The sequence below is a fragment of the Acanthopagrus latus genome, chromosome 3, assembly GCF_904848185.1.
Source record: "Acanthopagrus latus isolate v.2019 chromosome 3, fAcaLat1.1, whole genome shotgun sequence".
In the NCBI taxonomy this organism is placed as follows: domain Eukaryota; kingdom Metazoa; phylum Chordata; class Actinopteri; order Spariformes; family Sparidae; genus Acanthopagrus; species Acanthopagrus latus.
The window spans coordinates 20,013,851-20,040,491 of record NC_051041.1 but is presented as its reverse complement, the minus strand read 5'-3'; the positions used below and the strand labels follow the sequence as shown (position 1 = coordinate 20,040,491).

Here is a 26,641-nt window from a genome sequence, read left to right as displayed (position 1 = left end):
AGAAACCACATCAAGATGTTTGTGGTGGTTCATCTTCAGAAAAGTCAACAGCTTTTGAATGTCACTGATATCTGTCAAGGATTATCTTAAAGGGGCACTCCACCAACGTAATGATACGTAAGATACTTATTTAATATCAACTTTGACTCTAGAAGGAGCAAACTGAATGTGTGGAGTCCAAACGTGCGGTTACTAAGCAGGGAGGGTTTCATGTGATTTTAGTTTTCTGAATTTCCTGTTAAACTGTAACATTAGACATTTCTGCAGCAGTCTATCATTAGAACAGTCACCAAAGTGTTTAGCTAGCTGCTGTTTTTGAATAAAACCCTTACTCAAACAATCCATATGTCTCAATACTTACCTTTGATCCATGCTGATAGACCGTCTGAAGGCGTCCCTCTGGGCGATCAGGGTGGACTTCGGCGAGGCTTTGGGGCTGGTGTCTGAGTCAGCGCTGTCATCATCGCCCATGGCCTTGATGTAGCTACCGCTACGCATGCGGCGGCACGGAATCTCCCCTCCACTGTCACCCACGCCGCCACCACCATACCCACCTCCCCAGTCTTCTGATGGGACCTGATTGAGACGCAAGCGCAGTCACAGAAACATTCCCACGGTAAGTAAAAAAAGGGCTGAGGAGGCTTAAAGGGTAAGTTCAACCAAAACATTTGAATTCGGTCTTTATCCACTCACCCTCTGGAAAGAGAGGTGAAGTTTGGTTGTTGGCAAAACATTGTCCGAGCCTCGAAGCATAACAGCTTTACAGCATTTTCTCTAACAGTAGTTTGAGAAAATGCTGACTTGATGGGATGGGGTTTTAAAATGATAAAAAAAAAAACAAACAAACTCTTGATTTGAAAAGGAGTTATTCACACACTTTATAAAGTGGGAATCTTGAATGTAGCTGCAAACACCTCGACAGCCATCATGGATGAGTACTGACCTGCTGTTTGGCTGTGAAGCTCCAGAAATGTTTTGCTAACTTTGAAACCACGTCCACACTTTTTCACACTGTTTTCTTTTATAGTTGTGGGGGTGAGAAGATAAAGACAACATTTTCATTTTCACGTGAACTTATCCTTTAATCTGCAACAATATGGTGAGTTGAATTGTACGACCATGAAGCGTACAAACATGGTCAAACTCAGTTTTAGTAAGATTTTCCATAAATTGGTTAAGGACGGTTAATGTGAGATCATAGTCAGTATGCATTCTTCTTCTACACCAACTGTTAAAGGAAAAGTTTACTCACAATGTGAATTAATTAGTGTTGAGATATTGAAGATGTTGTCTCTGCACTGTCGGCAGCTTCTTCACAATATCTGTTGTTAAATTCAAAAGACTTCTCAGAACAGAAATATGTTTCATGAGTGAAAAATATTTCACGCCTTGAACCGGAGGAAAACGATGACTCAGACTTACAATTGTGGTCACGCGTGCTCCCGGAGTAAAGCCAACACACACACCAGCACAGACAGCTGGGTCATGCTCATGCACACGATGAGAGAACACACTCACACACATGCACATGTATGCATACGTAGGAGGTGATGAAAAAGAAAGAGAGAAAGGGACAAAGGGACTTACAGAAAGAGAGAAACTCTGACAGCTGGAGAAACACTGACACAGAGAAGGAGAAACAGCGTGAGCCCGAAGCCGACAGACAGAGAGCAATAAACACACACACACACACACACACACACACACACACACACAGGCACGCACGCACGCACGCACGCACAAAGGCAGGTAGACGACAGGGACGGTGGCGGACAGAGAGGACAGACAGGTGTATGGGGGGGTGACCGAACAAAAAACAGAGAAGCTGAAGCTTAAAGGAGGAGAGAGCAGGAAGGCAGACATGTTGACCAATGAGAGAAAAACAGAATGAGCAGCTCACACACAGGAACGCTGTCAAGACGAGAGACACTAAGAGGGAAGACAACACGATCAACGAGGAGAAATGAAATGAAACAAAACAAGGGGACAGGTTCCCTCTGTGGCCGTCTTGTGGAACGAATGAGTTCCTTAAATAAGTCAGAAGGCTCTTTAAATGTTCCCGCTCTCTGGTCTGTTGCTGTTTGTCAGAAGAACAACATCTGAGGCTGCGAATGAAGCTGTGAAATGTGTTCTGGCAAATTCATACGAGGTGACTTCTCTTGCCTACACATCTAAAATTCACCAATATTTCAAACATTCCATTATGGGAAACAATGGGAAAACGGAGAGCCAGGCAGCTTTAGAGAGAGACAGTGAACACATCACACATCCTGCATTTAAAGCTGCATAGATGATGTTTTTGGACAGCAGTTACGGACAGCAGGGGAACTGAAAACATACATGACTATGTAAAAAGACGTTGTTGCAGTTAATTATCGCAAGTAATTACTTTTTATATAAACCAGCAGACAAAGAGCAGATATACTAATGTTTTTGAGATGTGTTTCTGGCCTCCTGAAGAACGCATCACACACCTTTTTACTATAGTTTGATTTCAGCAGTCACCTTAACCTTACTCGACATTAACAACATCAAGTCAAGATCTCCTGGAACGCTGTGCTGATGTCCAACATGGCCGTCAGCTGGGCGCCATAGCAACGTCATTATACCACGTTCAGCTGTCCTGCTTGAGTTTTTGTAAGTGGTGCTTTCAGCAGTGCTATCCTAAAAACAGAAAGTCAAAGTCTAACACAGGACAAGTGCAGCTTTAAATTTCATTTCTGTGGAGCACCACTCAGTTGGATATGTAAATATGAGTGTGTGTGTGTGTGTGTGTGTGTGTTTACTGTTTGATCCCGCTTGTTTTCCAGTAGAACGAGTAGCTTCACACCTTCTAACAGGAAGCAACAACAGCCGCTTGAGCCGAAAAACCCCATCTTTTAGATTTTTGCAAATACTGTGATGTGTGGAGGCTCACACAAGCATGTGACCAAACCACCTACACACACACACACACACACGCACACACACACACACACACACACACACAGAAGGCCCCGGGGTTTGGCATCCAGTTGAGTGTGTGTTTTTAAGGTCATCACTTAAAAGATGATTCAGCCTAATCTCCCGATCCCCCTGGCCTACTATCTCTCTCTCGTTTTCTCATCCTGCTCTTTCTCTCCTCCTCTCGCGTCGCCCCTTGGCTACCATCACCTCCTTTATCTCTCCTCTATCCCTCAGCTTGCTCTGCTATCTCTGCATCCCTCCACCTTGCTCTTTCCTCCCCTCCATCTTTGTCCCCCTCTCGCTCTCACTCTCCGTCTTCATTTCACTCTCGCTACATATTCCCATTTCTTTTTTTATCATCCCTTATCTATCAGACACAGGCCGAGGGGAAGGGAGAGGCTTAGGGGACGGAGAGCGCCGGGTTGTGATGCCACACATCGTGATTGCCGTTGACACCAGGGGAGAAAACCCTGCATGTGTCCCTTTGCCTCTGACCAGCATAATTCAGACTTGTTAAGATTCAATCACTTTTTGCTCCTTTCAGTTTCACTCTGAGGCTGCTTCACTTTTCCCCTTGCTTTTGTGAGGAAAACTTGAGTGACCACCCACAGTGGGCTGAATATAAGTCAGTACAAGCTTGTACATACAGAACATGTTACAAAATGCCCGTTGGTGGCTTGGGAGTACGATTACTTTGTCTCCTTTTGACTGAGAACCACAATGTCCTCCCTGTGTTACAAAGGCCAGTTTGTGAGTTTTGTGATGGATAAAAAAAGTGAATAAATTTTTTCGGTAGTCAGACCAACACACCTGGTTACGTTATATGTATAGGAGGATATATGACACGAGTCTCTTAAGTCCTCATCTTGTTTGGGTTTCCATGGCTAAACATTTCTTAATTCTTTAACTGAGCAGAGAAATGTCCGCCCAGATATGAGCCGTAGAATAATAATAAATATCTTGATGAAGTGGAATGTGAAGCAGCCCTCCTGCTGACAGCTGGCAGCACTGAAAAGGCCATCTCTCTCCTCCTCCTCCTCGTTCTACATGTTCTACCAGCCTGAGGTCTCCCTACCTATAGCATCTATCCTCGAGCTGTTAGCATCTGCATGGCTGCCGACATGATGTGTGTGTGTGTGTGTGTGTGTGTGTGCTCTCCTCCACCCTCCTGTTGTCTTGTTATTCTTATTCATGTTATTTGCTTATGAAAATGTAAAGAAAAAAATGTATTATAAATATATCATTTGGCCACATGTGAGCAGTGGATATAAGATGTGAACACAAAACTGGCTATTTAATATAAGTGGATGGTGAATTGTTAGCAATTGTACACAACCAGCATAAGCAGAGCATTTATAGCATTTATCTGGAGTCAGTTTCCAGCCTTCTGATAAATGTATGTCCAATATTCAGTTCTGTTATTTGTTGCCACTAACACTGGAAGGAGATATCCGCCTCTTTAGCTGCCAAATGCTCCACGTATGTTTGCCAGTTCATCACTGTCAGTGTCTGACAGTGTTACTGCGAGAATAGAAATATCTACGGCCTTGTTAAAGTATAAGGTTGTTGAATGTATGATATCTTGTCTTTACACGCTCCGTCTGCTCTTGTCCGGCAACAGAGAACAAGACTTGAGTTTGGAGCCGCAGCTTCAACATGGCACCTGTGCTGCTGTTTGTCCTCAGGTCTGGTACTGGTGGAGTAGACCTGAACAGCTCTATATCTCCGGCTCCAGGACGCTCTCTGCTCTGAAGCCGAGGATCAATCCGGCTGACTTCGGCATATCTAAGCTCGGCACAAAAATTCCGTCTCCCCCTCCTTCTTGCAAAACTGCAAGTGACGCCTGGAGATATGGGAGCGTCCGCGGCGGGGAAGTTCATTTCGTGTCCTAAGGTGTGAATGTGACGGTAGCCCGAGGCACAGAGGCAAATTGTGTGGAGTTTGTCCTTTGAAAACGGTAACACACACAGTCGCCCCCTCTCTGTCTCTTCTATCAGCAGACCTCAGCTGTGTCTAAAGGATGAGAGTTGGAAAAACACCAGGGACTCCTGTGGCTACCTGCTGTTCCCGCAGAAACACAGTCTGCATGGCGGCTCTACCTCAGCACAGCTGGAGGTTTGTGTGTTCACGTTTGTGTGTTTTGTGTGTGTGTACTCTGTCGGCAGGCTCCATAGGTACCGAGTAGCAGCCATTAGCTTTTCATTTGAGATAATTTGTGTACAGAACATGAGAGAAAGCAAAGGGTTGGGTACAGAGATAGATTTTAAATAATCACTGTGTGGGTGAAATGTGCTGACTTACAGCAAAATATCAAGACAGTACATGGAGCCTCTCCGCTGGCAGCTCAGTTTTGACTTGCACAAGTTGAATGCAAGTCTTGTATAAAAAGTGTCTAAACACACAGAAAACACCCATATAACTGGAGAGAGGAGAGTGTCAGTGCCCAAAATGTTTTTACTGTTCTCGATTGGTTTGTGTAGGTATTCCCGACTTGACTTGCCTATCTATCACAAGCTTCAACGACTGAAATACATTGCATTGCACAGGTGTGACGTGGTGCACTGTACAATCCCTTTTTACAACAAAAACCTAATAAAAGTAAGCTGGATGGAAGGAAATCTTCAGGGAGCTGAAATTGATTAGACTATGAGAGGCGAGCTGTCTGTATAAAGTTCTCCAACCTGATCTCCAGCGTTCAGCTCAAAGGCATGTGTCTTTGTTACCGTGACCTTTACAACACCTTCAGTTTGGACAGCAAGCGTCGTACATTGCGTCACATTGGAGGCATGCATGGTTAAAGAACATGTTATTAGGTGAATCAAATCATGCTGAGATTCACTGTGAAACAGGACAAAAATATTGTCCATTTAACCAGTTAACCATCAGGTATGTTGTTAAGTTATAAGGAGCCATTTTTACATGATCTGTGACATCAGAAAATCATCAGAATCGAGGCTTAAGGACATTTAAAACATTGGAAACACTGTTATAAGGTTTGATTAGGTTGTGACTCTGAGAGGAAGGTGTGAAGTAATGTACCTGCTGAGACTCATTCTTATTTCTGTGTGAGAACACAGCGAAGTGTGTTTTTTTACGATGATGTCTGTTGTCCTGATGTGTCGGAACCTTGCAGTATTGCTCCTCTTTGCCGCAGGTCGGCACTGAGCAGCAAACAGTCACCCACACACTATATTACCCCTGTACACACAAACACACACACATACACAGTTGTTTGACATGCAGGCACTCACACACCTGCAGGTAGTGGAAGGTCCTCTCCTTCAGCTTACTCTCCACGGGCACAAGGGCTTTGTCGTAGCCTCCTCCCCTGGTGGAAGGGTACACCTCCCTGGCCTGACTCACTGTCATGGCTGACCAGGTGCTTCTTTTCAGGGAGTGGCCGTGGTGCCCGTGGTGTCCCCCTCCATCATTCCCAGCCAGAGCTATTGTGGTACAGGCCACACACTCCCCAGGCCCCTGCCCCGGCCCCGGCCCCGGCCCTGGCCCCTGCCCACCGCCACGTTCCTTGGGCCTCTTCATGGTGAGCTCCTGGATGGCTGCGTCAAGGCTCTCGTGTCCGCTGGGATACCCCCGTCTGCCCCCGCTGACCAGGAAGCTGCTGTCACTGTCCAGGTTGTCGTCAGAGCTCCACCAGCCTGCTGTCCTGCTGCGATGGCGTCTGCCAGACTCGTGTCGTGAGTCTCCGCTCTTGCTGCGCTCTCGGGACTTGCTCCTCCTGGTGGAGCGAGGCTGGTGACCTGAGTAGTGGCCTCCACTGTCCTCCCCTCCACTCCGGTGGCCTCCTCCTCTCTCACCACGGTAGTCTCCGCCCCCTCTCGTCCCATTGTACTCACGTTTGGATGGCGCCTCCAGGGAATGGGACTTGGCAAAGAGACGCTGCACGGAGTTCACCAGGTGGCGGATACGTGAGGGGCTCTCGCTGCGCTGCTCGGCGCCCCCGCTGGTGGTGCGCTGGTACTGCAGTGTGTGGAAGCCATCAGGATGAAAGGGCACCTGCTTCTCAAACTGGTCGATCAGATTTGGGGGAATGCGGTGCATCTTCCCTCCGTGGCCAGACAGGCACTCCTCGCAAGAGTCAAACGACTGGAGAGGCGGGTGTTGGCTGGGGTGCGAGCGGGGGAAGGTCCCCCCTCCGGAGTGGCTATGGGAGTGCGAGTGTGAGTGGGAATGATGCCGCTCAAGCGCCAGGGCCTCAGCTGGACCCGGAGGGTAATAGTGGCCATCGCTGTGACCCTGGTAGTAATCTCTGCCCGGGCCATCACAGTCCTCAGGCGTGCAGTGGCAGGGGGCTCCTCCGCCACCACCGGAGGAGGAATGCTGGGACATGCTACGGCTGACATGGTACCCTTTCATAGGCGCCGGGGCGTGGTGGGCCGTCCGGGCCGAAAGGGGGCGCTGCGGGCGTGACAGGGCTGCACCGGTCTCACCTGCAGGCACAAAAAGAATCACCATTCAGGTCTTGACAGCAGAGAACACACTGTATTTACGGATAACGTATCAAATAATTGAATCTAGCATTCATTCTTGCAATCAGAAATATTTTTCCGTCTCATTACACAGAATAATCGTGAGATGATGAGTAGCTGTTGCTGATCACTCGCCTCAATCGCTGTTGCACTTGATTTGAAGTGCTATAACACACCCAAAAAGTGATTGGATCTTTTCAAAATAAGATTCATGGTGAGTACAGGTATAAATAATATATTTGACGTTTTAGCACTGTTCGTGTCTGTGTGTGACACAAAGGTAGGAGGCGCTGGAGTGTTATTCAAGGAATGACGTAGATTGATGTCCAGATTGTTTTCTCTCTTCAATCAAGTGGCTGGCTAAATTGAAAGTGAGAACAATGTTTTTTTTTTCCTGTTCTGATTAACATTTTTATTGATTTTGCACTTCATTTTATAACGCAACCAAAGACAAACAGTGCAATAGTGAGCACTCATCCCGTGGGCTACAATAACAGCTCTCTTCCTCTCATTCATCTCAAAGGCTGCTGGGCTGATAAATCAAGAATATTAGCCTTTCCATCTCTCTCACGGTCTATCTTCACTTCCTGTCTCACTCTTCTGTTTATCATTATATTTATCGGCCCAGCACTCCTTGTTGTTGCCTCAATCCACGCCTGCGGGGAGTCTCTGAGAATTCACGAGTTACAGCTGAGGAAAACAGTGCCTTTATTGATCACATGCATCCTGGTCCGGGTGAGATAGCGAGCGCCCAAGCATATTTGCGAACGTTTGTTGCGAATTCACAGCTGAACAATGACGTGATTCACAATTTCCAGGTGAGCAGGCAGGGAGAAACGTGCAGAAGAGGATGGGACCTTCTCCAGAAAAAAAACAAATGCAGGAAATGCAGGAAAATCAATACACCTCGCCAAGCTGCAGCAGGAATGTTGCACAATGTAAACCTTATCGCCCACGCAGTCTGGTTGCTGTAAGTAAAAGTAAGCAGAATGGAAACGGGATAAAGCCGATCTTTGTGTTGCTTTTCTCTTCAGCACAGGGATAACAACGGCGATTACGTTCCAAATGCGGTAATCATGTGTTTTATTGGACTGGCATTAATTGCTGCTGTTGTAATAACATCCTCTGCTAACCACGCTCGCCACTAAACTATATAATGAATCCTGGGCACCCAGCCTGTTTATAATGCACACAAGCATTTCGAGATTTGATTAAATTGAGATGGAATTACTCAATGAAAAGGCAGAATCGAGGCAGCTCGGCTGGACGGGATCCGCCGAGCTTCACACAGAGATGAGAGATAGGGGACAGATGCTGGGATAATCATTAAATAGAGCATGGCCTGTTTGCCTTGATTGGCTGAATGAGAGCTGCCACCCGGGAAGCTCACCCACATCCAGCCGTGGCATTAGTGTAGCCGTGACGACGAGCCTCTTTCAGTTAAAATCCCAGCGTGGACGGATTTCAGACAGCCGTGACACCTGGGTGGATCGGGCCGCCTCGTCTTAGTGTAGGCTGTACGAGGCCGGCACACACTGCAGCTGACAGTGTGGCTCTTATCAAGTGTCAGATTGGGAGTTTAAATGAGCCAGACTGAAATGTAAGGTTCTCCTGAATCAAATGATGTGTTGCAATCGATGCTGGATGCTAGAATAGGGCAGGAAAAATGAAATAAATACATTCACTCAAGGGTTATGATGGTTTCTAAAGCGTTTAATTGATTGTTAACAGTGCATGAAATACTGGCTCACGTTTAAATAAAGAGGCACTATGTCATTTTGGAGAAGAAATTCAAACTCAGAATTTTAATATTTACAATATTAATGAGGTAATAATACAAACTCAACACTATTGTTTTACCATAGCTGAATAAACAAGCTGTTCTCAGAGGAAAATAAGGTCCCAGAATACAGTTTGAAGCTAGAATGGTGGCAGGGTCCGCCAAATGTAAACAAAGTAAAACAGTATGAAATTGTGTTGTCATTTAATGTCAGTTTGTTTATTTGGTTTATTCAGTCATGAAAACGAAGAGAAATAGTTTATTTAGTTTGTTTGGGCAGATTCTTTTTTTCTGATAATATTTCTTGCCCAAAACTACAAAGTGCACCATTTATTAATGATGCTCATTCAGTCTGATAAAAAGATAACACAATAACTGCAGCATCATTATAGTTTATATTTCTTCACATAGAAAGCAGAGCGAACGTTTCAGTTTGGCTTTAAAATGTTCAGACCTTGTGAGAAAGCGAGACATGAAATAAAGATAAACGCATCAAATGATTTATCGAGAGGGATATTTTTTGCAGCGTGCTGTGCTTGCGTGCGTTGTTCCCTGTTTGTGAATAGACAGCAAAGTGAGCAGCGCCGCTCCGCCTGGAGGAGTAAATTAAACCATGTTCTGTTTATTATGAAGTCTTTGGCTTCGGAGCTGGCTGCCGGCTAGGAGCTGTCAATCACGGGGCGTGAGTGCAGGCGTTTAAAAAAAAAAAAAAAAAAGACTCCTGTGTGCGGAGGGACTGCTTGAAAAGAGAGAGGTAGAGGAAGAGGAAGCCAAACGCTGGATGTCTCTTCCCTTTATTTCCTCTTCTCTATCCATCCCTCCACGTCTCCCTCTCCTCTCCATCTCTCCTCCTGACCTACTTCTATCCATCCTCCAGTCATGTCTCTCCCTCCCTACGCTCTCCTCCTTTCTTGGTTTTTTTGTCTTTCCTTTATTCTTTAACCTGTCTGGCTCTCTGCCTGACAACACTTCTCTCCATTGAGTTAATTACAAAGTTTGTTTCCATTCTTCATTTCTTGGCCTCTCGTGATCTATCTGTCATCCGCCGGCGTTGTCTCTTCTTCCCAGTTAATTGAGGTATTACAGTATCATGTACACCCATTTTTATACGCCAAATAATTCCATTACTTCCCCTCTGTGTTTTCACAGATCTCTTCAAATTAAATTCTGAACATGCTGCCATTATTTGATTTGACCCTACCTAAATCCCTCCCTTTTGTACTCCACATCTTTTTGTTTTCTCTCTCTCTCCGTGCAGGCGCAGCTCCTCAGGAGCAGCTCAGGAGGGAGTCGGAGCTGTACAGCATGCTGTCATTGTTTAACACTGCTTGGCATCAACAAGGTTGTTACAGAGGCTTCAGTCTGGAGCTGTTTCATTTTAAATATTCATGCGATCATGCCAGCTGCTCTGACCCACTTTGCTAACAGCTGAGTCTGCCCTGCTCTCTGCCATCTCTGAGAGTTGTGGGTCAAAGGGCGTTCCACTGTAAAATTCAACAGCTGAAGTACCAGAAATGATTTACGCAGATTTTGACATATTTTTCCTCAGTTAAATAAATTGGTGCACTTCGTTTTAGATGGTGGGTAAAAACCAAACGATGAGAACATTACATCAATAAATATTTCTGCACTCAAATCCCAAGCAATCGATTTAGAATAACTTTCATAGGTAACAATTCCGGAGACACTTACATGATTGCCATGTAGATGCGAACAAGTCAGTGGTTGTGAAGGCATCATTCCAGATAAAAAAAAAAACATCAGATGAAGAAAAATTGTCTTAGTTATTCATGACGTAAGATTATTACATTGAATTTTTCCCACTGTGGCGAGGTCTTGACCCTCCCCTGCTCTGTTTGTACTTGGCTTCTCTTTCTGGATTGTGTTGGTTATGTTGAGGCACGAGGAGTGAGATCCGTTAGGTACAGGATAAGAATATCAGTGCAAGCCAGTAAGAGACAGAGTAAGCTGGTCAGGCCTTCAGACTAGAATAACTCTGCATGTGAACAGACAGACAACCTGAAAACTTAATCGCCGGTGCAGAGGCATAAACATTGCACCGTGAACACAAAACTACAGTCTGGAGCCATTAAACTTTGCATACAGACTCAAAAAAGGGAGACACAGCTCACCTGGTTCTGTCCTTAAGAAGCCATATTGTGGTTTTATGTGGGTTCATGTACTTCACTGTCGACACTATAAGGTCGTCTCCAGCAGGTTACTGTACCCAGACAGGAAACAATCCTGGCACATAACTTTCTGTAAAACTGCAGATATACCATTTGTAGACATCATTTTCATTTGGAAGTGTATCTACCAAACTGTCCAACTATCCCTTCAGTATACATAAAATATCTCAAATTACTACTTCAAATATGGTTTTATTTCGCTACCAAAATGGGAGACAATAACAGACAATCATTTGGACAAGGCAGCCACCGCCTTGGCTTCTACTGAAATGGGCTAACAGTGCAAGGCAGTCAGTATTGTCTGCCTGAATACGGCCTTTGTTTGACTGCAGATACAATGAACGAAGCCGCAGCGTGGTCAGGGGCAGATATGTCGCCTCATTTGAGACGCCAAGAAGGTGAAACTGCGCAGAGTCCATATAGAATTGTAGTCGAACAATGAGAAAGTTTTCATTAGTCTGGGTATCTGTCCATATGTGCCAGTACAGTAGACTTCAAATAAGCTATTAGGCACAGGAGCTGTGCAGACCCATAATGGAGAGCGGGACAGACAATAGTAAAATGTATAAATATGGGGATGGAAACAATAGAGGGTTGGCTCAGCTGTGTGTTGGCGTGAGCTTCCTTCTTCACCAGCCAGAGAGACAGGCATGCTGGGAAACTGGCAGAAGGACTGTTTTGCTCCTCTCAGCTTTTAGCCATGAATGATCTATTTTCATTTTTCCACTGCCTTTTCTCATATGCAATACACACACACACACACACACAAACCAACACACACACACACACACACACACACACACAGCTCTCTGGTGTCTGCCGTAGCTAACCCATCAGGATCCAGAGAGAATCAAGGATGATGGAAAAGATGGAAGATTTCAAGGGTGACCCGCAGAAGAAGGCCCGTGACGGCAAGTGGTAGCTGGGCGGCTGCAGCCCGTCAGCTCTGTGCATACGCAGAGCGAGGCCGATGTCGAGTGAGTGGAAAGAAATACGAAGAAGAGAAGAAAAGCTAATGGCTTTGGGTTTTAAAAAATGCAAACGCACCTGCTCGCTGGGTACATACTTTCATTTCTATTTTGGATCAAGATGTTGCTGCAGACTTTCGGGGGGGGCGGGGGGTTGTTATTGGCAGGAGTGTTGTGCAAGATGCTGCAGCTGAATGCTCACAAATAGGTGGTGAAGGTGGTTGACAATGGACTGCTGCCTGAAGATGCCTATGAGGAGCACAGGAAAGTGATAGAGGAGGACAATGTAGCAGAAACATTGAGGAAATGCTGAAGTGGGAGGCAGAGAGAGTGTGAGAGCCAATGTTTGAGAGGGAGATGATGGCCACAGCACAGGGGAAATATGCTCCCATCATAAGGGCAAAATTGAAGAGTGCCTAGGGGGCAATTCCTCTATCTCACTCTCCTAGTCTCCTCCTCCTCTTGCCCTGTTTTCCCATCTCACATCCTTTCCATTCTCCCTTACACAACCTGTTTTTTTTCCTTCCACTGCTCCTCCTCGTCCTCATAGCTCCCATTCTTTCACTCCTCCTCTTGGGGCACATGTCAGCAGAAACAACTGTCCAGCAGGTTTTTCATATGCGGACGTGCATGAGTAACACAAGTCAGCTCCTTCAGTACAGGACCAGCGGGGTCAGCACAACATTTTGTTTTCTTAAGATCACTTAGATTCAGCTTCAATTCATGGAGCTTCAACGTGAATATCGTTTGTGGTGAGGCCGGATCATCCAGAGAAAAGCTAACACATGAACACAACAGACACAATCCTCACAAAAAAAACACACAATACCTTTGAGTAAACCCCATAATAATCATCTTGAGACATCTCAGTCAACCATAGACCAGGATCTAATTACTGTCTGATCCGCTATCATGCCACCTCTTCAGTTAAGTACCTGGTAATGGTCAAGGAAATAATGTGGTCATGGTCACCAAACAGAGCTTCTTCAGTCGTCACCAAATTAAATCTTCCACATAGAATTCAATTTAATACCTGTTTCAGAGTATAGAAGCATAACATAAACCTTTAGAGTTGACATAGAATAATTTGTTATCATGTCATAACTTTGTTATGCATGTTAGCAGTATATAACAATAACTTCTGATGATAGAACTAACACAACATGGAGCCTTACATGGACACAACAAGCAGATTTAAGACTTTTAAGTTGATGCTTTTTTAAATCAACACTTTCCTTACGTTACGTAACAACACACACCTCAGTCATAGTGTAGATGTATAACATTTACCAACAGCCACCAAATGGATAAAAAAATAAAAAAAATAAAATGTAATTTCCTGCAGACAATTAAAATATTTCTGAAAATTAAATTTAAAAAAACTTTTGAATACCATTTTTTAGGAAACTTAATCCAAGGCTTCTGATGCTGGGGGGCAGGTTTTTTTGTTCAGGGGCCCACTAAAACTGCTCATGACTGCTATTTTTTAAAACCAGAACTAGTGTAGAAGGTTCTGACTCAGCCCCAGGAAAATAAACACCAGATTTTATAGATGCCAAACTGAAGCAACAGTGGTCCGAAGACCAGTCATGCATGGATACCAATGTAGGCACGCAAAGCCAGGAGCAACACATGTGAGTGACAGTCGATGTCGTCTGCTGTAGTTCTGGGAAATCTGTGACATGTACAAAGTTCAACTTCACACTATTTCCGTCTTTGTCCATCAGGCATGGCCACCATTATTTATCCGCACAAGAGAAGACATGTCAGGAGATCATAAACAACAGGACATTTTCTCAAGTGTTTCAGCAGATGGCCACTGGTGTCATCTTTGTAGGTATCCACTGTTTTTGCAAATCAAATGTGCATCTAAATGTGTGTTCTTAGTAGTAAAATGAGCTCAACACAGTTTTGGGTATGCTAAATTTAGACCAGGACTCCAATAAATAACAAATACATATCTCTGAGATGTAAATCTGTAATCAAGAGGATCATTGTATTGAATAGTTTTCTAGTGTTTCGCTGCAACCCATGACATGTATAATGAAGTCAACTTGATAATATCAGAAGGTATTCCTTTCTTTTTAACAGCAAACATTAATCAGTGTGATTCAGCAAATGAGACACATTTAGCATAAAGCTGTATGTTTACGCAACTGCAAGCAGCCTGAGAAGGCCTCTGACTGTGCCTTAATGAGCGGGAAAATACCAACACCACTTAGCAGAGCGCTGCTCGCTCGTAATTGGGCTGTACATTCGTTCTCTACCTACGATAACATGAGAGGACATTGGCGGGATATTAGTTGGGGGTAAACACGGATGAAAGGCAATAAGAGAATAACATGACCGGCTCGTTCACGGCCGGTCATTAGACATTATTGGCCTTGACCATCTGCAGCAGAGCGCTCCACTCACTCACTGTACCACTCAGACTCGTATTCGTGTTTCCTCTCTCTTCATATCTCTTTGCCCGTGTCTTGCTGTTCTCACTCTCTCCCTCCTCTTCTCATCTTCCCTCATCTTCTTTTTTTTTGTATCCTTCTTATGTGCACCCTCTGTCTGCTTCTTATCCGCATCCTCTCTCCTTAGCCCCCTTACCTCGTCGCTCCACAACTCTCTATCCCTCTCTCCCTGCACGCTGCGCTCCCCCTCTCTGCCTCGCTCTCTCCTTCTTTGTCCCTCCATCTCTCTCGTCGCTCGCGTTGAGTCGTATTACAAACTCTCCTGACAGAAACTAAAAGGTAGACGCAAAAACCGCCGCTCAGAGGAGAATCGAGACACACTCAGAGTGTTTTGCCACTGTCATGCTGTCATAAAGTTTGTTCTCCCTAAAGTGCCTTTGTGTTTTATTTGACCGAGTGTTTTTCATCACCGGTAACAACAGTGTGTCATAGAAACGTAGACTCGTCAGGCTTCTCATACTTTTCGTGAAGTTTTGGATACTCTTCACGATCATAATTTCCTCAGCAATAGTCATTCACTATATTTACATTCAACATGTACCACTCTGTACAGTAGTTTTCATTGTTAAGTGGCAGGGTCCGCCATTACAGTCCTGGTTTCAAATTGCCTACACACCCACAGGGACCTAACAGGAAACAACACAGCATTCAGCCTTAATTGTTAACTGTTCACTCTCCTCACACATAATTAAAGTTGTGGTCAGCTACTTGCTAACCCAACATTTCACATTAACAGCACTGAACTGGCAGACCGTGTTTAGTTGAGTGGCTGGATGAAGAGTTGGCAGCGACAGACTGCACACAGCACTCACCAGCTCAAAATCTTAAAGGGATGATAAAAATAAGGAACACTGTTTGAAGCCAGAAAGGTGGCTGGGTCCGCCATATATAAACAAGTAAAACTGTATGAAATGGTGTTGTCCTATACGGTCAATTTGAAAAGTGTGACAGTTTGCTTATAGTTTGTTAAGGCATAAAAGTAATCAGTCAATAAATCTTTCTTTTCTCGTTAAAATGTCTTCCACAAACCACATAGTGCAGCTTTAAAACTACTGTTAACGTTGCTGCTGTGTTCTGCACTCACCACATGAACAGGACCGCTTCGATTCTGACTTCTCTGTCCTGATCAGGTAAAGTGAACAGTGATATTACAAAATGTCTTTTCTCTTCAACTGCATGAGTGGTTGCAGAAAGAGACATGGGTTACTGACCAAACATTCTATAACAACGATTACTGTTTGCATATAGAGCTATTTAAGACTTGTTTTGATATAAAAATATCACCAAGTGATTAATTTAATGATATCAAAGACTGGAATATTTTTTGTTTATGTTTTTGTTCGGGCAGGACTTTCTTGAGGAAGACAATCCGTTCCTGTCTGAACAGTGATGCATTTTTGCATTCGTGTTTTGTTCGGAATTGCACACTTTCACTGGCACGAGCAGCGATAGTCACCATCGCTGACCAGGGAAAAAAGAAAAAATGCTGTTTACAAGGTCAAGAATGAACCTTCATTCTCAACTCTGCCAACATGCTTGTAAACTGGCAAAAGGACTCCTCTCAGTTTCGAGACACACTTCTCCTGCTGCCAAATGACAATTTTTCTCTCAACTTCGCCAACATGGACAACACGTCCGCCAAGCCTTGAGAAAAAATTAAAATTTTGAAAAAAAAGCTATGACTGGACAAAATCAATCTGCTGAGGAAGGCTGCGTGATACCACGAAAAGCTCCTGTATAGAGTCAAAATGGATTTATTAGCGAAATTATTTAGTCAGCTGCTGTTTCCAAAATGAAGAGTGAACAGGTTCTGCATCTTCTCATTGACAGATGATTACAGCGGAGGAAAAATCACAGCAAGACGTACTTAAGAGCAGAAAAAAGAAGCAACTCACGCACTAACATCATGCACTGTGGAGGATCACTCCGGCTGTGATTCACAACTTTACCAATGTGTAGACGGACCTCCAGCACGCAGTGACTTCCAGCTCCTCTGCACAAACATGGAGACTGGCTGCAGCTGTGCTCACAGATGCAAATCACAGCCAGGCAGTGGGGTGGACACATGCACACGCTTCTAACCAGCTGACTCTAGTGTTGCTAGGTTACTTGGTGAACTAGGTTACTACATGTAGAACATCTTTGCATAAATCTCACATGGGTGTTCATAAAGAGAGAGAGAGAGAGAGAGAGAGAGAGAGAGAGAGAGAGAGAGAGAGAGAGAGAGAGTATAGTAGCCTATTGGGACCAGTAACAGTGATCAGCCTCAGCTCATCGTCCAAAGGTGCAGCCGTGTCAGCAGAAGATTAGGACTTACTTGTGTGTGTTTAGTTGAAGATGTTCGAAAGACAAATGGAGGCGTGTTTGAAATGCAAATGTGGTTTACATGCAAAATGTATATGAGCATTTGCATATTGTATGTGTGCCCGTGTGTGGTCGCTCATGCATGCTGCTTTGATGTAGGATTGCCATGTACGGTAGCTTTGAGGGCACAGCCAGTGAAGAGGTGGGCCAACTCCTTCTGCTTTCTTTTCCTTTCCATTCCATTCCATTTCATTCCATACTATTCCATTCCTTTTCTTACCTTTCATTTCTTTTGCTTTCCTCTCTTTTCTTTTCCCTCCTTTCACTATTTTTTTCTTTCCTTGCCCCCCTCTTTGTCCTTTCCTTTCCTTTCCTTTCCTTTCCTTTCCTTTCCTTTCCTTTCCCCATTTCAATTTATTTCATCTCCTTTCCTTTGCTTTCACCCCTTTCCTTTCCTTATTTCTTCCCCTTTCCCTCCTTTCAGTAATTCCCCTTTCCTTCCCTTCCTTTATTTTCTCTCCTCTCCTATCATTTTTTTCCTCTGCCTCTTCTTCCCTTTCCTCTCATTTATTTCCCTTCCTCCTCTTTTCCTCTTTGTGTTCTTCTTCACTCATTTGTCCTTCACTGTCCTTCCTCTTACGTTTTTCCTTTCCTTTCCTTTCCTTTCCTTTCCTTTCCTTTCCTTTCCTTTCCTTGTCTTGCCTTGTCTTTGCTTTCCCATCACACATTCACATCCTTCCATTCCTCGCTCTCTCTTCCCTGCTCTGTAACTCCATTTTAAAGCAAGCTAGTATGAATGCTTACATTCAGGAGACCTCTAATATTGAACAGATGGAGGAGGCTTAATAACACTTAATCTCATTACGGTGCAAAAGAAATAGTTCAGCAGTCATCTTGGCTAAACGGGAAGTGTTTACATCATTTAGTTAAAAGGCGGGCTCAATGTCCGCTGTGCCACATGCTGCATAAATCAATAGCTGGATGGATTTTACAGACAAACACACACACAGTTACACAAACACACACAGCCACCTACAGATACACAGAGAAAGATGAAAAGCATGTCGTGCTGAGAGGTGTGCTGTCACTCCTGGCAATAGGGACACAGCTGTGCAATAGGTGAGAAGTGACAGTGAGTGGCAGTGAAAATACTGGTTTTGTGGTAGCGTGTGTGTGTGTGTGTGTGTGTGTGTGTGTGTGTGTGTGTGTGTGTGTGTGTGTGTGTGTGTGTGTGCACTGCCTTCTCTTGCTGGCTGTGCTTGTAGCACTTGTTTACCTCCATCCAGCGTCCACCACCAGCACCCAGCATCAAACACACACGCATACATGCACAGGCAAACTTATGCATGCTATCCACTGAGAGGCTCTTCAGGGAGGATTCAACAATTATGTTTCTGATTTAAGTGATCAACAACTTCAACATTGCGCTATTTACTCTAATACTGGCAGAAAATATCTCAATAAGTGCTAAGATGCAAGTTCCAGCCTTGAGTACATTTCCTGATGCAATAAAAGCTTCATGTCAAATGAGAAACTCACTGCCTCGGGCTAAATGCTGATTTCCAACACTCACATTCTAACAATGAGAATGTTAGCATGCTGATGTTTAGCACATCTAATGTTTACAATGTTCACCCTCTTAGTTTATCAAGTTAGCATGCTAACATTTGCTAATTAGCACTAAGGTAAAACAAGTTAACCCCTCATTGATTCTCCTGACTGGTTTAGTTATTTCACACTTTATTTTGTAAAGTATGTCCCACTGTCTTGTTGTGACTTTCTACTTCCTGTCTTTGTCTTTTCCCCACCATTTTATTTTATATTATTATATGTTGTGGCTTGATTTTTGCATTTTGGATTTTTGGACTGCGGATTTTGACTTATTGTTATTGTTACTGAATTTGCTTTCTGTTCTTTTACCTGCCTGACTGTGTTTGCATTTTGGTCCTCACCATATTTACCTACTTACATCTTTATGTAAAATGGACCCTAACCCAAACTAAAGTAATACTGTGCCTGAAGCAAAATATTCAAGACCTGAAATACTTCTGATGAGTTTGAAGGCCGATGACTTGCGTGGGGTCTTTCCTCAAACACAGTCTCCACAGGCACATCGACACCTCGAGAACATTGTGTCTGACTGTTGCAGAAAAATGTTTCTCATTTACACGCCTGGAAACATTCAAGTTTAACTTTTGATGTTGTTTTCTCTCGGTGGAGATGAGCGATGTACGTAATTCCAGTAATGCCTCGCTTATGCGCTGCACCGCCAGACAATGGTCCTCTATTTCACTTAGTGTTGAATTTGTTGGTGCTGCTCGGTGGCGGGCTTGTGTTATTACTATACTCTTCTGTGTCAAGTGTATGTCAGGAAAAGAAAATTGACAGAGAGAAAGAGAGAGTAAAGGTGGAGGAGGATTACCTTGAAATCCAGCCCATCTCACATCCAGAGGTTGTGGCTGTGTGCGACGTGAATCTATAATTCTGTTCACTCGATTCATATTCAGCACAGTGAGCCGCACACTTCTATTAGCCCAATATTACCCAAATCAAATTAACTGAGGGTAATTTCATTTCTGTAATAGATACTATCTAATAGGATACACACACTGCCATGAAGCGTTACAACCACTCTTCCTCCACAAAGACAGTCATCTATCTGACATTTAGTCGCGTCATTTAAAATCACGCACACTCACATTTGAATTTCATGAATTGGTGTTTTGGTTTATAGTTGCCTCCAAACTGAACACGGTGAAAAGTCAGCAGGGCTATAAATGGAAACGGTCCTTTCATTCGCTCCATTCACAGTTAAGAATCAACAAAGCAAATGAGGACGAGAGATTACAAAAAAAAAAAAGTGACATTCAGGAGTCATTCATTGAGGATACAGACAAAAGAACGAGTATCGCTCAGGAGGAGAAGTGAAAAAGTACTCTGCCATTGTTCCCTGACTCATTATGAGGCACAAAATCGGCGCAATCTAACCAGGCAAAACAATGAGCCTGCACGAGAGCGAGGATGAAAAGAAGAGGGAAAACAGGAGATAATGAAGACTTCATTAATCAGCGCTGATGCCAGCCCTCATTTATCATGCCATTGTTGAAACCAATACAAACTCCACCGCTGAGATGCCCTTAAAAATGCCTGATTGCGGAAAATGTTCCGCTCGCTGTCACGCAGACATAATCTGTACAACTGCACACACACGGCAGAGCAGGAATCCAAAAATCTTTACACAACTGCACGCCGACCTTGGGTGAAATTTACAGGTGGCACGTACATTAGATTTCCAATCAGTTCAGTGGAGTAGAACGGGAGGATCTGAGTGCAGGAGTGAAGTGAGCAGCGGTGTCTCCCTGCCGTTAGTGGCTCACTGTGCCTTTGATTTTTATGGCAGTGAAAACTGTCGGTTCAATAAAATGTTGGTGAGAAAAAAATTGTCAGACAAAATGAAAATGAGTCTGCGGATCTAATAAAATTGTCAAAGAAAAGATCAGGGAAAGCTGCGGGTTTAACTGTGGCTTATGTGGAATGAATAATGCAAGAGAGCTCATATTGTCTGTGGGTGAGGTGACGGAGAACAACACGGGTCAGAACTGAATATAACAATGACTTTAAAAAGCATCAATGTGTACTTTTATGTCCCCTTGAAAACCTCACATTAATTGAGAAAAAAAGACATATAGATGATACAATATGAGTTGTGGCCTTCTTTAAAAAGTCACACAGTGCACCATTGAACAGTTTGTCAGAACTACATGTCACTGTCAAAAAGGACACAGTTGACTCCACCTGTGTGGCTTCAGTTCCTTTGACATATTCAGTGCTGGTGGCTTGTTTTTTATGTCCTGACAGTGACAGTTACATCAGCAGGATTGTATTATCCTGACAATGTCTGCCTGCATCCACAGGCGTGGTGCTGAGCGGTGGAAACAACACGCTGTTACAAAAAAAAAAAGTACTGAAGCTTTACTGTGAAGTTTGAGCAGGTTTCACATGTTTATGACAAACGAGAGAATATGGATAGAGTGTGAAATCATCAGGTTGCATTTATCAAGTCTGTCTTAAGGATCAACCACATGCCCATACGTACATCAGAAGTGTTATCAGTCTCTATAAATGTTCCTGCTGGTTGTTTAAGAAAGTGATTCAGTGGAATTGGTGCCGGATGACATCTGCAGTCGTCATTCTGTGCAGAAGTTCAGCCAAAGTTAATACGAGGCTTCAGCAGTGGGACTTAAATCCAATAGCTAGTTTCCAAAGTTACTAAAACAATATTTCCTCTTTGTGCTGCCATTCTTCCTCTATAGGAAGGTTAAACTTTGGTTGGTTAAACTTTGGGGGAAACATCAGTGTAGATTTTGTGCTCTCACTGGAGTCACAGTAGGAAAGAATCTCTAAATGGTTAATGTGAGCATCAGAAACAACAATTAGAGAAAAACTAAAAATATTTCAATGTACAAATGGGCTTGTGAGTGTTAAAATGTTACTATGTTGTTTGTTCCTCAGCTGAGAGGCAAGTGTCATTCTTCATGCACCTGTTTCTATTTTCTTTCTATTTTTTTTTACAGGTGGAAGAAAACTTGAGGACAACAGGACTGACGTGATGACGACAACTGACGAACAAACAAAGAGTGAGGGAACAACACAGACTTGAATCTGAACTTGAGAGGGGATGCAGGTGGAGAGACACTGGGAACAGGACGGTGCAAACGAGAATAATATGAGACAGGTGTGGTGGGACAATGAGGCCTGGGAGGAGCACAGGAGGGAAGGAAGTAGACTGTAATAACAAGATACAAGAGGATACAACTACAAAATAAAACAAGAAATCAACAAACCAAAGAACAGTGACAGTCGACCACCAAAATCTAATCAGTTCATCCTTGCCTCCAAGAGGACATTTGGCCAACTTTGAAGAAATTCCCTCCTCCCCTGCCAGCAGAGAGGCATTTAAAAGCGAACAAAACAGCTAAATTGCTTTCAGATGATAGCTGATGGGTTCTGAGATTTCATTTCAGCCGAAGCATTCGTCCATTTTTGCTCTCCACAAAAACTGTTTACCTGGATGTGAGCAAAGCCCACTTAAATATAATTGGTCAGTTCTACTCATCATACAAAGGGAACCCAGAGTCTTTTCCCCTGCCTATAACTACACATTCATATGCAGATATCTGTTTATATAGATAACACCACACATTACTGTCCTGCTTTGATACATACTGACTAACTCCAAGTTCTGAAGATTGTTTTTGTAGCATGAGGTTAAAATTTGTATTCTACCATTTTAAATTTTACTAACAAAAGTCAGATTTACACACAAAAAAACACCAGATCCTACACTTCCCATAATGCCAGTTAAAAAGCAACACCCTGGCTGGTAAATGTTCATGTCATTCGATCTCCAGGCCCACACTGAGATAAACACGATGACGTTACACCTTCCAGACTTGGCAAACGCCCCCATATGCACACACACTGTACTCCGTATGTAAAATCAGTGGCGCTCCATCTGAAAGTGACTGTGAGTCTGTCCTGACATGAATGAAATCATCCTCTGAGGTCAGAGGGTCTCAGATGTTAATGCAGTGCATACCTCATTTAGAATTGAAAAAAAAGAAAAAAAATGAACAGATAAATACTAATTATCTTAGAGAAAATAGGCTGAGTGTAATGATGAAATTACAGCTGCGTGCTCTCGCTTGATAAATGAGGTCTGGAGCTGCTTCTCCGAGAAAAGTCTCTGTTCTTGTAGAGCCAACTTGAGATCCACAGATAATCAGGATCCTGGAAGTAGTGGAGTGGAGTGGAGCACGCTAATGAGAGCTAATGAGGAGAGAACTCGTGGAAACAGCCTCTTGATTACCTGTCTGACTCGCCGTAATGGAAGACAATGCAGCCATGATTGGTGTGTTTCCAACAGTAAAATTGCGGTGAGCATGTGAAGTTTACGTGGTGTGAACACTTTCTCTGCCGTCTCTTTATCTCTGCCGGTGTGAACCTCGTTCGTCTGCTCGGGGACTTATCATTCCTCTAATGTCACACGGCTTCACAGGCACACATCTGTGTGCGAGCGTGTTTTTCCAAGGATGCTCCGTCCATCACCCATCAGAGGAGACAATAAAAGACAGCCATGATCCCTCCGAGAAATATCCCTAATCAGAGAGAAGCACAGAGAGCCGGGATGACTCAGAGGGACGAGCTCAGCAAAAAAACTTTGTGAGGAATTTTGGATCTGAGTTGGAGACTGAATGAATGACAAGCCATCTGTGGGAAACAGATGAGCCAGACAGCTACAGCTGAGAAAGCCTTCCCACACAGAGGGAGAGGCTATATTCAGCAAACAGGGAGGGTAAATCCACCTTAATTCAAGTTTCCACATTTGTACAGGAGACTACCCATCTGCTGCAGATATCTATACGGTTGAATCATCATTTTTCTTATTTTCTCTCCTAAACAGGAAGTCAGAAGATGCTTGCAAGAGTCCACAACAAGCACACAATAATGCCTCTTCTGAACACTCAATACAAATTATTCTCGAACTGTAGTGCAATTGATTTCTGATTGTTTGCAGCTTTGGACGCCTTTTTTTATTTTCACTAACAGCCCTGGCTGGAAAACAAGCGGGACACCTGCCATTCTGGTCGAAGGAAGCAGGCAGGAAGGGATAGAGGAGGATTAAACAGGTCAGATCCATCCTCGGAGAAATTCTACAAAAAGATATTGTTCTTTTCTGTGTTCGGAAACACTTAACTTGCCCAAACTGTGCATGGTCATTACACAAGCAGCCTTTACTTGAACTGAACGGCAAGAAAGAACTCATTAGCAGGTTGTAAATATGTTAGCAATCCCTGTATAATTCTGTCAATATTTTGTCCACTTGTAATTCATATGATCCCGCTGCTGATCCCCAGAGCCACAAAGCAATTTAATTTCAACATGGTGCAACGCAAAGGTTTTATAACAGTGGTGATTCATTTAGTGGTTCAATTTTATAATAGTATTGATTCTACAAAGCCTGGTTTAGTCCACAGAGTCACATTTTCAGGTAATGCAAAGAGACGTCAGAGCTTTTCAAGAGTGGAGGTAATGTTTTTCCCACTTGTATTGCTGCGCACCTTTTTAACCTCTTTTAACCAGTAAACCTCTCTCTCCGTACTGTACAGTGCTTTTAGAGCAGCTAAGAGGTGCTGTTTGGCACTAAGTGAAGTGTTGCGATGTATTAGCGCTGCTTCATGGGGGTTTTTATAAAATGTTGGAAATACTTCAGCATGTGTTCCATAAATCTGAATTCCCCTCTGTTTGAAGCCGTGCTGTCGACACTCTTTTGTATTGGATCAAATGTGTGCAACACCAGAAACACGACTCCTAACGAATGCTAATGTTCTAGCACCATCGCCATCAATCACATCATGTAGATTTTATTTATGTTGCACAATATGACATATTACAAATTTGGCTTAAGGGGCTTTACAAGGACGCTCCTCATTAAGCTAACTTATGCTTCCTTGTGTTAAGTGCACTTCTAGGAGACAATGAGCAAGGACGCTTCTGGAGAAGCTTCTCCTCACATGGGAAGACTTATAGGTGAAAGAGACATGAGTGAAGGAGACGAGGAGAAATGTTAAATGTTAATGTCAAATGTCCCTTAACTACTGCTGCGAGGCCGAACAAGCTTGATCATAAGAAATATGGCGAGGCCGGTCAAGTTTAGCCGGCTGCAGCGGTGTTGATTATAGTTTCAAGAAGCCGACAGCAAGGACTACAGTAGGCAATGATTTCATGCTGTTACATTTTATGAACTCAGCAAAACAACTCAAATTGGGGCCAAGTTATAGAATGAGAGAAGCCACACAGTCTTTTGTGGAGGCCGAGGATGACAAGACATTGGTTCCAAGATTGCTCAGCTGTTATTGGACCACATATTGAAAATGTACGGCGTACGACACACTCTATTTTTAGACCCTTGAGAGAAGAAAAATACTTCATAGAGTGACAATATTTCAGATGCTGTGATTTTAGCTGCATCTCAGGAGCTAATAAAGAAAAAACACATCATCATCGTTAGCTGACTCAGTTGGGACAGGCTTTGAAGCCAATTTCACACAGTGGCCAAACTCTAATTACAACATTACATGATTCACACTTTCCTTTAGCTGAAATTGTGAAAGAAGCGGCTGTGAAGCAGTGAATACCTTCCATTTAGCATAACAACCCCCCTGCAAAAATACTGATTCCACTATTTGATACATTTGGTCTGTTAGCATTTCATCATATCCCATTCCATTTAAACCAACACATTTGTTTATCTGTGACCTGCTGAGACAAACTTGCTGAAATCAACCAAAGTGAAGAAAAGTCACAGAGTAAGCAGGATCCATCCAAATCCATCAAATCTTTGCTAACGCTTACGGTAGCCACACCTAATCAATAATAATAACTCCAGTAGAAAGAGAGTTTATTTCTCTCCGAATCAAAGTCATCATTTGTAGGAGGAAGATGTTATTTATTCTTTCAAAAGCATGAAGAGGATAGCTCTGTAAGCCAACCAGCAGGGAGCCCCTGACTTCTGAAGCTGAGGGGTGACTAAAGCAGTGGGAGGAGAGCGCAGACAGGGTGCAGATGTGTTAAGGAAGCTCAGTGCGGAGGCTCATGAGCCTCGTTAGTTCTGCCTCTCACAGGAAGCTGATCTCTCTAATCAGAATAAGCAGCTTGTCAGCGCACACTTCTCATCATCCAATTAATCACAATCAGACAGGAATCTACAACATATTAGCGCTACCTGGACCCAGAAATTCATTCAAACATGCACACACACACACACACACACACACACACACACACACACACACACACACACACACACACAAACATGCAGTCTGAGAAGCGGGGGGGAGTTTTTTTTTCTTCCCTAAATATACTGTGAGATGTGTACAGGCATCTGCAGCATGACCTCGCTAAGTTTCAAGGGCGCCATGAAAGCGGAACGATTTGCGCTCATCACATCGATACTAACCCTTAACGGCCTTTACTTCCCAGCCAGCTGTGACGAGGGGGTGAAAAAAAAAGAAAAAAACCTAGGGCCAATCAAACGAAAGATTAAATCACACAAGCTGAGGAGGAGTGGGTAGTAGGGGGAAGTGAGAGCGAGGAGAGAACAGGCAGGGGGAAGCGCTCGGGTGGGGAGACGGAGCAATTTAAGGAGCACTGTCAACCACTCGTTCCCATTCTCGGCTCCTTGAGGATCAGAGGGAAGCTCGGTGTCACTCGCCTGTCTGCTCTTTGATGTGTGCCGCGCGAGAGACGAGGCTCGCGGCCTTTCATGTCGTACTTTGTATTCAAGCGTCCCAACCCTGGCGAGAATTACAGTAAGATAGTCGTTTAGTTCAAGCTCATCACACTGACGATTTGCTTCTTCAGTGGCGTTCGACAAAGGACATCGAGCTGTATTTCACTGCACCGAGAAAAAAAAAAAACACACACACAAAAAAAATATGGTGTC

The 26,641-nt window shown here is 43.7% G+C and overlaps 1 protein-coding gene across 1 annotated transcript in view; it reads right to left on the bottom strand.

Annotated features, from left to right (window-relative positions):
• dlgap3 (discs, large (Drosophila) homolog-associated protein 3) overlaps positions 1-16,908 on the bottom strand; it is a 31,629-nt gene extending 14,721 nt beyond the window's left edge. Inside the window, exons 1-3 of the mRNA XM_037094161.1 lie at positions 16,798-16,908; positions 6,202-7,394; positions 362-576 (exon numbers count right to left, since the gene is read on the bottom strand). Coding sequence (XP_036950056.1) covers positions 362-576; positions 6,202-7,394; positions 16,798-16,837 — 1,448 coding nt within the window. The 5' untranslated portion in view covers positions 16,838-16,908. The remainder of the gene's footprint in view (positions 1-361; positions 577-6,201; positions 7,395-16,797) is intronic.
• Between the last annotated feature and the right edge of the window lie 9,733 nt (positions 16,909-26,641).